The following is a 17,456-nucleotide window of genomic DNA, read 5'->3' on the forward strand; positions in this document are numbered from 1 at the left end:
CAGAACCACACCAAATAAACAGAGATCACAAGTTGCCTATAACTTACTGCCAGCTGAGACGTCCCAAACCTCAGAGCAAGAGTTAGTCTGTGAGGAGCATCATGTTAAAAACAAAAGCTTATGAAAATAAAACATTGATATTTTCTTAGAGGTATGACATTCAATTTATAAATAGATTAACATTTGGGTTATTTTGATAAAGAATTACATGGATACATACATCTTATATATTTGCATAATGCTATTAAAATTGATTCAAAATGGTTTTCACACAGCCATGGAGCCCATCTCTGTGACGACTGCGCACACACACACACACACACACACACCCATCCACCCACCCACCCCAGCGGAAGTATGGCTGTAACATTATAACCAAAAACTACTGATACTTTACTTATAAACACATCTTCAACCCGAGCGGAGGGGCTGGACAGTGAAATCACCTGCTGGAGCTGCTGGATGGAGTGAAAGTTTGCACACTTCACTGAATTGCTGGCGACTTACATGGTGCTCAGTGCACTGAAGCATTTGCTTGCTAAACATGTGGGCAAGTGTTGTCACACTGATTCAAGATTAAAATACTGTCATTGCGTCTTTAAAAACATTTAAAATGGATAAAGGCAAATAAACTGTCGCTGGTGTAGATGAAGGTCCATCGATAATAATCATTGATGCCGGGTGTCTTTTAGACTTCTGTCCTCTCTGGCAGCTCAGCCATACCTGACACCCGATCTCAAGGACCAGAACTGTTGACCTCTATGGAGAAAAGTACAATGTAGAAGGTTCACCTGCTTGTTCTATTTGTTTTATACACACACACACACACACCCCCACCAGTGCACTTCTGGAAATTGTGTGGATTTAAATGTTATCTCTTTGTGAGGTAAGGAATAGTAACAGATTTGGTCCTTAGTCTGTATTACCATTAAACCAAAACAACAGAATGATCTGTAATTTTGCATGATAGATAGATAGATAGATAGATATATATATATATATCATGCAAAATTACATATATACACACACACACACACACACACACACACACACACATACAGAAAACAAAAAAATGGCACTAACACTGATTACGCTGTAGTGAGCAACATCACTGATGAACTGTATTTTGGGTGTATGAGGAATGTCTGTGTTTTAGTTAGTTGCTGTTTTCTTTGGTTGTCACAGTGACAAGTTGCTTGGCAGCTTTGGCAATGTCATAGGCGCACTGGATGACCTGCTGAGTGACCAGCTGGATGTCCGATGGGCAGGGGCTGTGCTCTGCGGCCTTCTGGCACTCTCCATGGAGCCGGCTGGCGCTCGAAGTGAGCAGACACAGAGAACCTCGCACAGTCTCTGAGGACGGCCTCTGTGATGGAAATGAGGATTGATGGAGACTCGTTAAGAGACAGACATGACAATGTCCATAAATAAACCCTCAGTGTGGGCTGCATGTATGCAAGAAAACTTCAAACAAAGTAATCCAATAAATATTAAACAGAACACTAGGCCATGCAATGAACAGGGCCTACCTGATATAAAGATGTAATTTTAGATACCCTTTGGTTGGTTTAAAACAAACAACAAATCCCTTAATTGTACGGGGGAGGGACACCAAGCTGTTGGTGAGTCATCTTACCTTGGGAAACAGGGCAGCCATCTCTGACACAGCCATGCAGATCTTTTCTGAACAAGGTAGGAAGCTGCGGGAGATGGAGACAAAAGGCTGAACCACCACTCCTGTGCTATATATAGAAACATTATTGCAAAACAGCTACCACAAACATTCCCAAACACCAAACTAAAAAAAGAGAAACATGAAATACTACTTCCTGTCATGTAACTTTAATCCAGCACCCCTGGTAAAGAATACAATAAACAAACAAACAAAAAAAATCTATGTTCCTTTTAATTGTTATTTTTGTTCATTGAAAAAAGGGAATGTTCTTAAATTTAGACATGTAAGTACAAAAGTATTTAGTAGCAGAATATATTAAGTATTAAAGTAGTAATTAAAGTATTAAAACTAAAAGTATTAAAATAAAAGTACTCATTAGGTGGCAAAAAAAATACAAACCCATCTACAAACGTAACTGCTGTTTACACAGTATTTCTAAATAAACCATTCAAATGTCTGACACACTGCTCATCTTCTGTATTTGACCATGTAACTAATCACATGCAAGGCAGTGGTGCAACTTTCCAGAAGAACCCTGAGATAGGCATCTTGGGGGAAATGTGTCACAAAACTGCTGATGAGCAAACACGACACAGAGTTAGATGACAGCGGGGTTGGTGAGGCTCCAAAATAAACAGTTTTATTCAACTTCTTGATATATACTCAAACTGAAAGTTTGACATAAGAAGCCAATTATAAAGCTGTGAAAGTCTGTAGTAGACCAGTGATACCTAAAAAACTTCGGTCTATAATTTCATATCAATGCTAAAGGCTATGTTTGAGTATGTTAAAGAGCACCATGAGAGCTGGATCTAGGTGGTGGTTTGATTAGGACCTACTTTCTAAAAATCAGTAGCCAGTCAAGACAACAAACATACCACGCCCAAGTCAGCTACAATATTTTTCACAAAATTAAACAGAAAAAGTAAAAGTAATCCACTAAATGATTCCACAATTAGCCTTTCATTATTGTGAATACCTAATAATAACAACAACAAGTAGTACACACTTTGAATTTTGAAATATTTACACTGGATGAAAAAAAAAACAAACAAAAATAAAAAACTGGGATGAGGTAAAATGTACCCTAACAGCAATAAATAACTAAAAAACAGGAAATTAATATATGGTACAGTACATACAGAAACCTCATTGACTAAATTAGCTCGCTGTGGATTTAGCAGGCCACAGGGGAATGTGGCGTTTCCTGTCAGCTGCATTTAAAGACTCAAGGCCTACCCCCAGCAGACACACCGTTTCTAGGACACAAGGACAGAGGCCAGTCTAAGAGCCTCAAAATCAGTGGCTGTCAATACTGGTCTTTGAGACCAGAGTGCTGCTGGTTTACTAATATTACTTCAGTTGCCTTGCAACTCAAGTGTAAATCTGTCGTTAGCTGGCTAGAATGAATGGAAACCAGCAGGGTCGTGGGCCCGAGGACGACTACTGAAAACCACTGACCTAGAAGCAGCCAAGACTAGAGGATGAAACGGCATTTACCGTCAAAAGGACGGACTGAAATACAATGATGACAGCAACTTTCAATATATTTGAAGTTCACTCATTTTATACTTTTATTTATAATATTATTTATTATTGATTTATTAGTCATTAACTACCTTTCATGTTTGGTCTCCTGGGCAGCTCTCAGAAGCTCCTGTATGTTCTTAGTGATCTGCTCAGTCTTACAGATGACGTCCTCTGTGCATGGCAGGGTGGCATCTTCCTCCCCCTCCTCCCCTGGCTCCACTGCTTCAGAGGCTGTAAGAGGGCTGCTACGAATGAAAAGGAAAAAAATGGTTTGTTACGGCTTACGGCTTACTGCTAAATGCGTTGAAACTCATAAAAGACACAGGTTTTGAAGGAAAAACTGAAAAGTTGTGAAAAATGTGGGTGGTGATCCAGGCCATAACTGATTTCTGGATTTTTTTTCTTGTCTACAGTACACTGACTGTGAATTAAGTGAAATGCCATTCCCTGTGATAAAACAGATGCAGTCTGGCTTGTAATTAGAAATTAAAGTTTTTTTTAGAGTTTAAGGAATCACAATTCAGTGCATTTTAGGTTCCATCTTAACCACATCTTTACAAAAAAACATCACAAAAATTGTATGATGGTGGTTGACATAAAATGCGCAATTAGTGTAGAGAACTGGATCCATTCATTTGTGGCTTTTCAACAAACAGCCAATTGCAGTGACTTTAATCAGCACTACATGTACATATTTGCAACAACCAGAGGTAATGACGTGCAAGGTTTCTGGCTCTTGCTCTTATGTTTATTTTTTGCAACTGGTAGCTTATGTCAGGCAAGTGATATGTTAACTTAGTCCTGTACAGCCAGACTGTTCTAATCAATTTGAACATCTGTCAAAATCAATATTAGTCTAGCTTCCTCCTCTGTCTTCATGTGACCTTTAACTTTTGTAAGCTACTGCTACGATGATGTCACCATCTCCAGCACCCGTAACCAGAAAAACATTCCCATTTATTTAACTTCTAAGTTCTGTCCTGTCATTTCTTACTCCATGTCTTTGCTCCCCCTTAACATTTCATTTCAGTACATACTGCATATTTTTTAAATGTGTTCGTTTGAAGAACCTATTAGCTTGTTTTACCAAATAAATTGAGGATTTTTTGTGTGTTATATTGGGGATGAAAATATACAAATGTTTACAAAGCTTTACAGAGAAAATTGTATAAAATCTAAAATTAGTTTTAAAAGTATCACAGTCCGTGCCCTTTTGAACACGTGGGTACAAAGCAAAATGTTCTTACCTAGTCTCCTCCAGTTCAGAGTGGTTGGGCGTGGTGTCATAATCATTCTCCAGCATGATACTCTGTCCTTCCAGACTACAGCCCTATAGAGAGAGTGCATTACTATCAGTCAAACACAGTACATCCTGTATATGATTAGCACAAACATAATACCAGAGCAACTGTAGGCACACACAACTCAGAATCATGCATTTCTGAAATCAAACCCAAGTTCACATGATCAGACATTTTGTTTTAAAGCAGATTAAGAGAAAAAGACATTTACAACCAGGTCACTGTGGTGTAACACAGTGCATACTGCTGTGGATGCAATTAGTAGATGCACAGAAATCCTGATGTAAACTGGGTGCACTTATCAGTGGCTAATGAGTGCAATGTGATGAGCCATTTCATCTATCTTTCATGGATTTTGGACTCTGCTGTCTGATTATTCGAATAGCTTTCTCTGGCACAACATTTCATCATCACTTCTGATGTCAACTAGAGACAAAGCAGCTCTGGTTAAGGTTCTTTGTGGATAAAAAAGCTGGAGTTGTTCAGTTGACTGAACTGAAGCAGAGGCACTGTGGTGCATGCATGCAGGCAGGCGATACTGATAAAAAGCAGTTTAAAGACAAAGGTCAGGAGAGAGAAGACCGTGGGGTCAAGCAGAGGGACAGTTTTTAGTGTCCCCTGGGGGCTGCCTCTGAACCGAGGGGAACTTCAGTACTTAACCCTTCGAGATCTCTCATCCCACGACCAGGACAGGGAAGAGGGGAAGGTAGGAAGGGAGGAAGCAGCCGTCCCCAATGGACCCCTCCCAATCTAGAAAGGGGTCAAACCAAGTTGAGCATACTCTATTGAGATGCAATGAATGAATGATTGAATGAAAAACCAACACCAGCCCCCAAAAGCCAGGCATCATTTTTTTGTCTTGTGAGGACAATCCAGCAGGAACATTGGTGCTTCTGTGCTTACATTGCTTGGGAAGGGTTGTAAAATGACTCCATCCTCATGCCGAGCTGTTTCGACTCGGTGGAGGTACTGCCTCGGAGCAGAGCCCGTCTCATACATGGACATGGCACGACCTCCGCGGGGTGGGTGTCGACCAAAGGGCCCCTGCTGGTGGTGTTGTCCGCTGGGGGTCTGCCACCGCAGTGTTGTATTTTCAGTCTGCAGGGTGTTGAGCTGAAGAGAACAAAACATCTTTCAATTCTACTCTAGCTGGGGGATGATCTTACAAAAGCTCAGCCCGACATCAATAATAGAGTAGAATACAGCCAAGTCTTCAGGATAAAGGCTATTCCTTAATGTTGAGTTCATAGTCACCTTTATTTTTTTTTTGGTTTCTCAAAGTTTTTCCTCACAACATAAGTTTTGTTTCTTCGACAATGGATAAGCTAACACTGTGTGTAGATAGCAACTCCTGAACTACGAGCCCTGGAGAAACTGCTGCAAGTGGTTGCCCTTAACATGAACTGTACGTAGAAACTGAAAAGGGCAATGGAAAACACGGCTTTCTGTCTCTTTGACTAAATATGTCCATCTCAACAACTTTTCTCCCATGAGGAGACAATGATATCATCACTGATCACTAACTGTGGCTATTTCAACATGCAATTTCTTAAATAGCTTAATGTGTAACTTCACCAAAATCTCTTTTTGCTGTCAGACAAAAATAGAAGAAACGAAAACATTTGGAACGGTTTTTGAAACTACAGCTGGTGTCAAGACATGTAACTGATGATAAAACTATAAACCAGCACAACAGATGGCAATTACCAACATGAACCACCAGGTTCTGAACAGACGCATTACAAACACCAACAAAAAGTAAAATTTGCATTTTAGAACTTGAAACTGCAAAATTACCAAATGGGAAATGTGAGCTGTGGCTACCACATTACAAACTGGAGCAGACAGCACACTCTGCTGCAAATTGTAGCTAAATATATTTATTCAGTGCCGTTTTATTGGGCATCAACCTCCTGTTTCGCATGTATTGTCGAATAAATAGACTTGAAGCGTAAATGAATGCTTCCGGTTACTCTCGTGTGAGACAGCTGCAAAGGTTAAAATGAGAGCAAATCTGTTGCGTTTTCCAGAAAGCAAGTTAAAGTTAACAATGGCAACAACAAGGCTTGGGAGAAATAAACAAGGCGATACTTGGGCCCATAAAATGGAATTTGAAGTAAGTGTGACTAAAATGACAAATAATTACTGGTTTTGGCTAGACCGTTAGCTTTGACTAGATTGATCGAAATGTTTAATATAATCTGATGATTAAAAAAAAAAAGGCTAAAATGTCAGCAGTTTTCATTGACTAAAACTATGCTACAAATACTTACAAATTCCTTGATTTTTATACAACTAAAACCTACCTAAAAATGATTAACACTAGTCCATATTAATTATTTTTGTTAATTATTATAATGTCAACTTTTGGGATATGAATTAAGTGCTACAAAACCGATAAAGGTTAGATTAACACAAAAGCAGTGCTGCCTACAGCTTGGCCATTTTCTTTAATTATGTTAATAAGGCTGTGACAACATACAAAACATGATGAATATTAAAGGAAGAGCTTTTAGAGGCTAGTTCGCTCATAATTTGTCTATGTTGCATAATGTCTTGGGGTTCCACTGAGGATTTGGAGGGTGTCAGAAGCAGATAAGGGACTGAAATGAACACTTTTGTCAGTAAAGCAGTATGGTTAAGGAGTAAATAAACCAGCAGTAGAAGGCAGTACATTATGTTTCTCAGCCAACTTAAAAGAGAAAGAATGTGGGCAGTGAAGAATTTTGAGGTGCATGAGAAAACCAAATAAAATGCTGCCATTTCCCAAAATGGGTGCAAACATTCCTGTCATACCATTAAGCATGCAGACTTGGTCTCTCCCTAAGGTGATACACTACTTAACTTGGTAACATTATCAGGTGTATCTAGTAGCGGAAGCTGACAACGGTCAAATAGAAATTAATTCATCAGATCACCGGAGGAATGATCCTAATAGTTCCCTGCGAGGGAGTGTGACGCCATTTACACTTAGTCACTTCAGGCATCCTGAGCGGATCAGACAGCTATCAGATTTCATATAAGTGTAAATTTATCCAACAAACATTCAAGACAGATTGAGATCGGATTGCCAAATGCTGAAAAGGTGTAAAACATTGGTCCACGCCAGCGTCTGTGTATTTTGCTGAATAACTGGGATGTCGTTTCTAGAAACAGACGCTGCTGTTCAAGTTCAAGTGTCACCATAGTATTGGAGTTGTGGCAGAAATCTTAACAGGGAAGGATTTCCTCAAAACATGCATGTCTTAGTATCACTGCGGCTAAGTATCGCTACTTTTTTGTACTACTAAGAAATAAGAAACTGAGTGACAAGATATGCCTGGATCTTCAGATAAATAAATCAGTTGTGTATTTTGCCACTGCTTGCTACATGCCTTCTGGGGGTGTCAGAGATGTAATTTAAGTTGATAACTCTGGTCATTCACCCACACTCAAACTCTAATCACTGCAACACTTAGGTGGTTTGTTGTTGGCTGTCTGATGGCTCTGATTTACAATGATGGATCACAATGTCTTCTGTGGCTACCATTTGCTGATTAGTATGTGGTTCTTTTGACATCTGACTTGGGACTCCTCCTCTGAATCCTCACTCTGAGACCACAAACAACTAGAACATCCAGTCCTATTTTGCTTTTTCACTGAACAGCATAGCAGAGAAAATGTTGTGATTGTTAATTATTACCACAGGAATTGTACCACATCCAGAAACATAGCAGCCATTTTCTCTGTTACGCTAGTATTGAGTTATGACATTCTAATGGTATTTTCATCCATTTGTCGAAATCTGCTCTTCCCTGCAACTACAAATTCACTGTATAATTCATACATGGTGTAATTTTAAATTGGGAAAAGGCTACGTCTGACACATTCAAACAGGCATGACCTGAACATAAATTACTAATGTCTGTGGGTTACATCAAATTACTTCATGTCTCTAGTAACATGGAGAAGCATCAAGTCTTGCACACACAGGCTAAAATGTTGAACACAAGCTGGATAGAAGGATAGAACGACTAGCAAGTAGAGAGGATGCAAAAAAACATAAATCCAGCACATAGTGACCTCTAATTAAGAATACTGAAATATTCATGTGGACTACCATCTAATTAAAGTGATGGAAACCAACCAATTAAGGGCATACTGACTTTGAACACATTCCTGCAAACAGAAAAAGTGTAAACAATCTGCAGCACAATTCCCGCTCTGCTCATGAATTCCATGTGATTTTTACTAACCTTGCCCTGCATCAACCGCAGCTCTTCACTAAGGTGACAGTTGACTTTAAGAAGCTGCTGTATTTTAGCTTCTGATGCGGTGAGGGCGCTCTTCACCTCCATAAATTCCTGCACTGTGATTGGTCCATCAGAGAGGTCAGATGACTCCGAGCTCTGAGGCAGAACATGTTGCATAGAATAGGATTAATTTGACCGGTTTAAAAAGTAAAAAGCAAGATTAAATATCAAGATGGTAGCAGGGTCCGAAAGGAACATTAACCTTGGTCCTTCTGTCATTGCAGCTGTCCCCACAGGTGGCCTCTTGCACCGGATCTTCATCTGATGCCACACTGTCATAATCGGGCTGGTCATTGTCCTGGCTCTCACTGTTATGGCGACTGTCTATTCCCTGAAGGATCAGCTCCACATTCTCTGAAGGCAGGCCACCAGTTCAAAGCATTAGAGATCAAACAAGTCATGCTGGCTACAGGCAGCAGTATAAAATCAAATAGCTAAGCAACACTCTTTCCTGAACCCAAAAGTCAGGACCTGCTCTTCTTTATGACCCCTAACAATTTTTGGTGCATACACACAGAGAAGAAAAAAGGCTGTGATGTGGTTAGCCATAATTTAGAGGATTTCAAGAATGCAGTTTTCTGTCCCTGCTGATTCATCAATAAAAAACAAAAGTACATTAGCAAGAAAATCCAACATCTGTTAAAAATATAAACAAGAGAAGACTTAGTACCTTTGGGACTTTCACAGGAATTACCCCACTGCCGTCGTTTAGCATCCGTTAGTATATCAATGACCAGGGTGGCAAATTCATGAGCACTAAACCTTGCCAATTTCTGACGACCCTGAGAAAACAAATGTGTCAAAACACATAAAGGAGAACATATCACACAACAAACTGAAGTTTAAAACCGGGAGACGTTGGCACTGTGACTTGCCTGGTTTCTGGTAGATGAATACTCTGGATTGACTGGCAGAAAAGGCACAACTGTGGTGTCTGTTACAAGTGTGCTATGGTTCTGGGTGGCCAACCACACTGAAAAACCACAACATAAAATATAGAGAAAATGCAGGACATATAGAGCATTACATACAGCGTTATATAGCTCATTTTTATAATTCTTGGGATTTTACCTGCATCTGTTTCTCTTCTGTCAACTTCATCATAAACATCCATGGCAAGTTCTTCAAACTGATGGTTACTTAGCTGGGAAAAAAAAAAAGCAGCATTGAACAACTATTGAATAGTAAGAAAATGTGTTCACATGTAATAAAATTTTTTAAAAGTCTCACCGACTGGAGCTTCTTTTTTGCCGCTTTTGCAAACTCTGACAAATCCAGGCTGCTTTGAACGAAAAATTTAAACTGCTAAAGTGCCAACCTTAAATTGCTAAATTGCTATAAATCTAACAAAATTCCACACAAAGAGACACGCAAACACCTAACAAGTATACTTACTTATTTCTTATGCATCAAAAGAATGCAGCATAGGAAAAATAATATTGGAATTATTTTGTGAACATCTATCACAGTGCCTTTATACAGAGTAAGACATATAACATTGACTAGTAGCCAGTAGCCTAACAATTTCCCTTGGTTTATTTTCTCTGCATTAAAAGATCCCAACTTTGTAACCAATAGATATGACACAAAATCCCTAATGTCACTTAAAACATAGCTATTACCTGTCTGCCATCTGTGGAATGATGAAGTGTTGCCCATTTCTATGATCTACAACACAAAAAAGGATATGAGAGAGCGCAACTACCATAGAAAATAATATATAGAAAAAGCACAGAAAATTCTTAAATGCCACGCAGCAGCAATGTTTAATACGCCAACTTACCTGGTCTTCTACCACATAGGTAAAATGTTAACCGGTCAGTGAGTTCATACTGTATCTCCACTAGCCTCTCTGCCAGCTCCTGATGCCCAGCTTGTCTGCACAGATTAGGAATAAAAGGTCACATTTAAGAAATATGGCACTGGTGCCTCAGGTTGAATGCCTTTAAATTAATATACGTCAAAATCTTGTGTCTATGAAGTTCAATACATATCCTTTTTGGAAAAGAGTGGGTCATTTAATCTCAGAGATACTGGACCTGAAATATTTTACCTTTTTGTACCTTGTAAATATTCCCAAAGGTCTCAGTTAACGAGCGACACATACCTTTTGAAGATTTGTATGGCCACAAGTAAAAAAACATTTACAAAACACTGGCTCCAGGGGAACCCTCCCACCATTGTCCTTCTTATGAACATAATCAACTCTATGCGCCTTTTCTTTTCTTTGATATGCATTGTGAACTGTACCTGTGCCTTTTTGCCCTCTCACTGTGCTGTAACACATCAGGTATCTGTTCTATGTTCATACCAAAATAGTAATCAAAATCTGACATTCAAATGGAAGTGGAAGGTATGTGGGTGTTAGCTAGCCATGGTGACCAGTCACGCATAGACACCAGCAAGCCTTTATTATGCCAGAAACACAATTAAATATTTAGTTTTGACTTTCAGTGTGTCCCATACATTGATTTGTGGAGGCCTGACAAAATACTAACGCTGACCGACACAAATTGATTTTTTTTTACTATTTAAAATGGATATAATCTTATTTAATTGCTTGCTCCGTCTCTCTCTCAGCCCCTCCTCCTTGTGCACAATCTGAATTAAAACATGGACATGCACTGGAGGAAGGATTGTTCCCGGCTTTTCCCTGCAGAGAAGATTCCTGAATCAATCTAGAGCTGAATGGTTAAAATCACGAACACTGCTGCACAAATTTGTCCAAAAGTAATGCATTCAAGTTAACTCTGATAAGTTAGTCCCCCCTCCCCCTAACCCAAACCATACCGCCACAAATAGAATCTAATTCTGTGGGAAACACTGACTTCAAGTAAAACAAGGCACTTATTATGTAGCTCACATTACTGTGCAATGCAGATATTGTCTATATCATATATCTGTTTTGTACAATATGTATACTAATACGCAACATGACAAATCACTACCGCTTATTTTATTTTTTTATTTCTAGGTCTTTCCAACTTTTGCGAAACTGGTCCAGCTGAGTCAGCTAGCACACTGAGCTACAGAGTGTTTCCTTCCTCTCTTGCCTCAGTTAGTCATACTCTATGAATTGAACCATTTTATTGTTGAATTAGTCAGACCGATAACGCCAGTAGGTCTGTGTCTAATGTTCATTGTACTGCGAGACATGCTAACTATTTTACCAATTCAGCTGGAGAGTTTGTTTCCAGTTTCTAACGGAGCCTTTTCTACCCGTTCTTGTTTACCTTTCAACAATGTGCAACATTTCCTCATTAGCACCTCAGTATATAAATAGTACACAGTTTGTTTCTGGGTATGTGCTTAAATTTCCAAAGGATGTGTATCATTTCCTGTGAGCTGGGCTGTGTCTGTTAAGGCGATGCTTGCAGCCACACTACAGGTTAGTCATGTAAGTTGGAAGTTGGCTCTAATTTATACAAAGCCAACATTGTGAGATTATACCACAGAATTCACCAGAAATCATGGGTGATAGAGGTGGCCTGTGAGCTTGGGTAACTATGACTTGCAATACACTTCATTGCTTCAAAACAATGAAGTTCTACATTGTAGCAGCTCTACAATGTATGTTGTTAATAACATCATATAGTGTTGGTAGGACTTCATACTGCTTGTACCTAAAAACATCCTTTATTAGAAATAAAGAGACGAGCCAGTTAAATTAATATTAAATTAAAAAACATAGGCCCTGTTTTACCTTGCATAATCGATGGGGGTCTTTCCACTGGAGTCCAGAGCCCCGGGATCAGCTCCATATACCGCCAACAGTTCTGCTTGTAACATCTGTCCTGCTTTTGCTGCTATGTGTAGAGGGGTGTTCCCTTTCTCCTTTTGTCACAAAAACCAACACAATAGCAAAGCATTATTATGTCAACTTATAACCCACAAAAAAAAACAAAACAAAAAAAAAACTACAGGTTGGTCCTTCCACTACACTTACTGGATGGAAGAAGATGGCCTGTGCTCCCAAAGATAAGAGTCTTAGGCAGGTCTCCAGGTTTCCAGTCCGAACACTGGAATGGAGTTGCTGAAAGGAGATCAACAAGTAGTTAGTTTGTAATTTGATTGTGGGGTGCATACAGACTGTATAAAAGGCTCTGACATTTCTGGGTCCCCGCAGCTTTACGACTCTTGTTCTGTGGTAAAGTAGAAGAAGTGTGTAGCTGGTGTCTTGGCTATAGCGGGAACGAAAATGTGTTCAAGTTCAACGACCATAGTTTAGCCCATGTACCTGTGATGATTAGCATCTTTATTTCCTCCTGAATGATCCAGCTTCCAATATTCCATATGTTGAGTCATTGACGAAAAGTAAGTGAACGTCATTTCGTTGTGTTCATGTTTCTGTATTGTAGAGTTACCATGCATTCACATGTGTCCAGTGTGATGAGTGAGATTTCTAGTGCTGGCACAATGTTCATGCTGTAAACACCGCAGGAGGTAATAAGTTAGCTTGTGTGAGCCTTTAGATGTCTAACTTACGTAGTAACATTTATGACATTGAGTTAAGTTCATTTAATATCGTGTTTCGCCGTAAGTCTCAAGAAAGTCCCAAATTACTGTGATGAAAGTCAAGTCAAGTAAGGTCAAGTCATTGCTTGGGTCAAGTCAAGTCATATAAAATTCTTAGGAATTCAGTTTGTTTCAACAGTTTAAGAGAGGTGGCAATTCAACTGTATGATCATTTTGGAAGATGTAGTGAGGTTTTCTGTTCCAACTATATTGAATTATACACAAAAGGTGTTTCTATTATTTATTCTACTGAAATGGAGTAGAAAAATTGAGTAATAGAAACATGTGTCAGTAACGGTAAGCTCTTACCATTCCTGTAAAATTCATTTTAAATGCTTTTTCAAGGTATATCCAAAGTTAATTGAATGCATTTCTTTAACCATTTGGAGTGAATTCATGATTTTGGGGCTGCTCTAACCCAAAAGTCAGAATAACTGTAAGTGCTACTGGAATTGATTAATGTAAGTTTAAACACACTAAAAGGTATATATTTTTCTTTTCCATGCAGACAAATACAGCTGGGATTTATTAGATGGAAATCACTGTGGGACCACAGCATATAGCCTTAAAAATTCCAATTAATATTTTAGTTTCTGTAAGTGCATGTCTTAGCGTATTGTTTTCAACAACAACAGCACTGCCCCTTGGCGGGAAGGGGCTGCCACTGCATCACGCTGTAGATTGACGCAGAAGTGTATTTTGGCTGGTAGATCATGAACTTCCTATTTAAAGCTGGGTATCGTTATTTTCAGAATTTTATTGGCTACACAAAGTTGGTTCGGCCTACCCAGGAAATAATAGGGGCATCCTTACAGGGTTCTCGTTGGCTATTGTAGGCTGTGAAAGGGACATGTGAGCTCCTATTGGGTCGAATTAGCTCAGTCGAAAGGTCAGATTTCAGCTACTAATCTGAATACAAGATATCGCATTTGTGTACATCTAAATAGGGGTTATTACAGTTATGAGATATTAGCCACATTTGCTGGCAAATATGAAATGATGCAGTAGCAGTCCCTGGGGATTTATTGATGGAATAATGTGTTTTTGACTGAATCTTATTACTGGACTGGATCGTCTGGACCTTTGACGGTGTATCATATAGCAGTTGTGGGCACATAAGGAGAGCTGTTATCAGGACCTGTTACCACCAGGAATGTTTAGAGGTTTAGAGAAGTTAATGGTACAACAGCACCAAACTGCAGCCAAACAACTGGGTGTAGCTTAAACTTAACGCTAGCTTTGTATGCGTTCGACCAGCCTATAAGTTAGCTAAAAAGCCATAGACACGTACCTTTCTTTATGGGTTCTGTAGTGACAGATGAAGTTAGATGTTGTGGCGGTCGTGTCACTGATTTTTGAGCTGCAGACCTTGCACACCGCTGTTCTTTTCTTCCTACCGTCATCGACAACAATCCTTGAATGTCTGTGTTGTACTACACGTAACGGCCTTTTTCTATGCCACTGTTACGGAGATCCAGACCGCTAACGTTATGTGAAGCACACATAGTTGCAGAAATATGCGCAAATGTTGGAATGAGCTAATGCAAGTATTTATTTTAAAAAATCAAGTCATTTTCAAGTTATCGGTCTCATTACCTCATGGTGATTTATTTGTTTTTAATCAGACTGATGACAATACTGAATATTCGGAGTGTTCTGATGAGTACTGCTGGAGCTCAATCCAGTTAAAAGAAAAAATTACATCTCTTCATCTTCATTCCCGTGTCCTGACCGATACACCATCCTGTTTACTGACTGCAAACCTTGATGAACTAGCCCTACTTAATTACCTCACTACCACACACAGTGCAGGCTTCACTAGATGCACCGGCCCAGAACTAGTGCCATGATGCATTATCCTGCTGGAAAATTAGATTACGAGTAAGGTTTAAAGTTTAAAAAAGGTGCACAGCAGTGTTTTCCACAGGTAACATGAAGACTTCACAGCCTCTCTTCAGGTAGGACTCTCATACTGCAACACTTGTCTTTGTTTGAGAAACTGACAAGATAAAGTCGCTAACCTGCCTGTCAGCTCGCACTGGTCCGTTTCAGTGGATTTACCATAAAGGCTTTAATACGTGTGCACTCCAAATTTTGGTGTGGCTAGCTTAATCACTTTCTCATAAACAAGTGACAGAAACAAAAGGTTAACGTTAGTTTGAGGTAACCGTATTTACCTCAAAAGAAAAGTGGTAGTCTCAAGTCGGATGCCAAAGTGTGTGAGCGTGCGAGTTTACTGCAGCGCGGAGCAGCGCCCACAGAACACAACGTTAGAGGTCTGTAATGTTGTTGTAAAATATTTTCGGTTCAATATTTTTCCTTCATTTTGAAACTATGGTGGAGAAAATTGGTCTCGTTAACTAATGGGAAACACTACGCACCGATATGACAATATAGGTTTATGGGTTCGTTCAACTACATGCACTTTTCTCTTTAATTCTAAATCACAAAAACTTTGCTGTTATTCAACCACAATTGTTTATTGAAATACCTATTAACATGCATATAATCCAGCTTGTCGTTAAATTATTTGTAAGGAACACTGGAGAATTCAGTGCACATATCCAAGAGAGTGTCAAAGTTCAGAGAGGCTATACTATTTCATAGTCATTGTCTTAGTGTGACCAGCACAAGCAAATGTGAGTGGCAGTATGTCACAGTGGCACTGAATGCTAAAAAGCAATCTATAAATAGGCCAAACCCTTTTTGAAATGTATAGGAAATGGTCACATATCAAGATTAAAAACCAAAAATGCACTTTAGTAATGCAAGTGAGTGCCACTTGTGGTATTCAGAAGACACACTGCCATCAGTTTCACTCCAAGAAGATTCTTTGCATGGGACAATGTTGGATTATTCTTACATTTTAAAAAACTGTTGGCAATGAAGTGAATGAAAAATTAAGCAAACAAATAGAGCAATTTCTCACCTTGCTGAGGTCTTTTGCGGTTACACTGTCATCCTCCCGACAAGGCATCCGATGGACATACGCCAACATCTGGTATTTGGCCTTAATGAACTCGGTCTTGTTGGGACTGGAAACAACAGAAGATGCTCACATCTAAAACCAGGAAAACTGAAAATCTGGACCACCGTTGATATCTACATGTGTTTAAGACACATTAGCTTTTGACTGGTGGCAAAGCATTTCCTTCATTGAGTAAGCCACTTTACAACATCACAGGAACCTGAATATCTTGTGGTCCCTTAAAATCGAGAACAAAAATTGTCAGAAAATTGTCCAGAAGCTCCCCATCTCTGAACTGTCTCCCCTCTTCGAATTAGCATTGCAATTTCTGAGAAGACGTTCACGTCCAAACTAAGTGTACGGATCCTTATGTATCCTTCCTCACGGTCATATGAAAACTTGATCTCTGTACACAGAATACTGTACAGTAGACTACATTACTTGGGAAACCAACAACTAACTTTGTTTTAATGTTAAAGAAACTCCACCCTACAGTGCCTTGCGAAAGTATTCGGCCCCCTTGAACTTTTTGACCTTTTGCCACATTTCAGGCTTCAAACATAAAGATATAAAACTGTAATTTTTTGTGAAGAATCAACAACAAGTGGGACACAATTATGAAGTGGAACGAAATTTATTGGATATTTCAAACCTTTTTAACAAATAACAAACTGAAAAATTGGGCGTGCCTAATTATTCAGCCCCTTTACTTTCAGTGCAGCAAACTCTCTCCAGACGTTCACTGAGGATCTCTGAATGATCCAATGTTGACCTAAATGACTAATGATGATAAATAGAATCCACCTGTGTGAAATCAAGTCTCCGTATAAATGCACCTGCTCTGTGATAGTCTCAGAGGTCCGTTTAAAGTGCAGAGAGCATCATGAAGAACAAGGAACACACCAGGCAGGTCCGAGATACTGTTGTGGAGAAGTTTAAAGCCGGATTTGGATACAAAGAGATTTCCCAAGCTTTAAACATCCCAAGGAGCACTGTGCAAGCGATAATATTGAAATGGAAGGAGTATCAGACCACTGCAAATCTACGAAGACCCGGCCGTCCCTCTAAACTTTCAGCTCATACAAGGAGAAGACTGATCAGAGATGCAGCCAAGAGGCCCATGATCACTCTGGATGAACTGCAGAGATCTACAGCTGAGGTGGGAGACTCTGTCC

General features: G+C 39.4%; 1 protein-coding gene across 4 annotated transcripts in view; it reads right to left on the reverse strand.

Moving 5' to 3' along the window:
- Positions 1 to 1,033: 1,033 nt before the first annotated feature.
- git2b (G protein-coupled receptor kinase interacting ArfGAP 2b) overlaps positions 1,034 to 17,456 on the reverse strand; it is a 19,278-nt gene continuing 2,855 nt past the window's right edge. For 2 of the 4 annotated variants that reach the window (XM_046066333.1, XM_046066336.1), the window contains 17 exons: positions 16,243 to 16,348; positions 12,745 to 12,831; positions 12,502 to 12,632; positions 10,582 to 10,676; positions 10,421 to 10,466; positions 10,029 to 10,080; positions 9,870 to 9,942; positions 9,674 to 9,771; positions 9,469 to 9,580; positions 9,001 to 9,152; positions 8,742 to 8,894; positions 5,410 to 5,619; positions 5,167 to 5,256; positions 4,453 to 4,535; positions 3,295 to 3,450; positions 1,637 to 1,700; positions 1,034 to 1,366 (listed from right to left, as the gene is read on the reverse strand). In XM_046066333.1, coding sequence (XP_045922289.1) covers positions 1,157 to 1,366; positions 1,637 to 1,700; positions 3,295 to 3,450; positions 4,453 to 4,535; positions 5,167 to 5,256; positions 5,410 to 5,619; positions 8,742 to 8,894; positions 9,001 to 9,152; positions 9,469 to 9,580; positions 9,674 to 9,771; positions 9,870 to 9,942; positions 10,029 to 10,080; positions 10,421 to 10,466; positions 10,582 to 10,676; positions 12,502 to 12,632; positions 12,745 to 12,831; positions 16,243 to 16,348 — 1,918 coding nt within the window. In that variant the 3' untranslated portion in view covers positions 1,034 to 1,156. The remainder of the gene's footprint in view (positions 1,367 to 1,636; positions 1,701 to 3,294; positions 3,451 to 4,452; positions 4,536 to 5,166; positions 5,257 to 5,409; positions 5,620 to 8,741; positions 8,895 to 9,000; positions 9,153 to 9,468; positions 9,581 to 9,673; positions 9,772 to 9,869; positions 9,943 to 10,028; positions 10,081 to 10,420; positions 10,467 to 10,581; positions 10,677 to 12,501; positions 12,633 to 12,744; positions 12,832 to 16,242; positions 16,349 to 17,456) is intronic. The other 2 variants (XM_046066334.1, XM_046066335.1) reach the window with 2 other exon arrangements.

Source organism: Micropterus dolomieu, linkage group LG13 (genome assembly GCF_021292245.1).
Source record: "Micropterus dolomieu isolate WLL.071019.BEF.003 ecotype Adirondacks linkage group LG13, ASM2129224v1, whole genome shotgun sequence".
NCBI lineage: Eukaryota > Metazoa > Chordata > Actinopteri > Centrarchiformes > Centrarchidae > Micropterus > Micropterus dolomieu.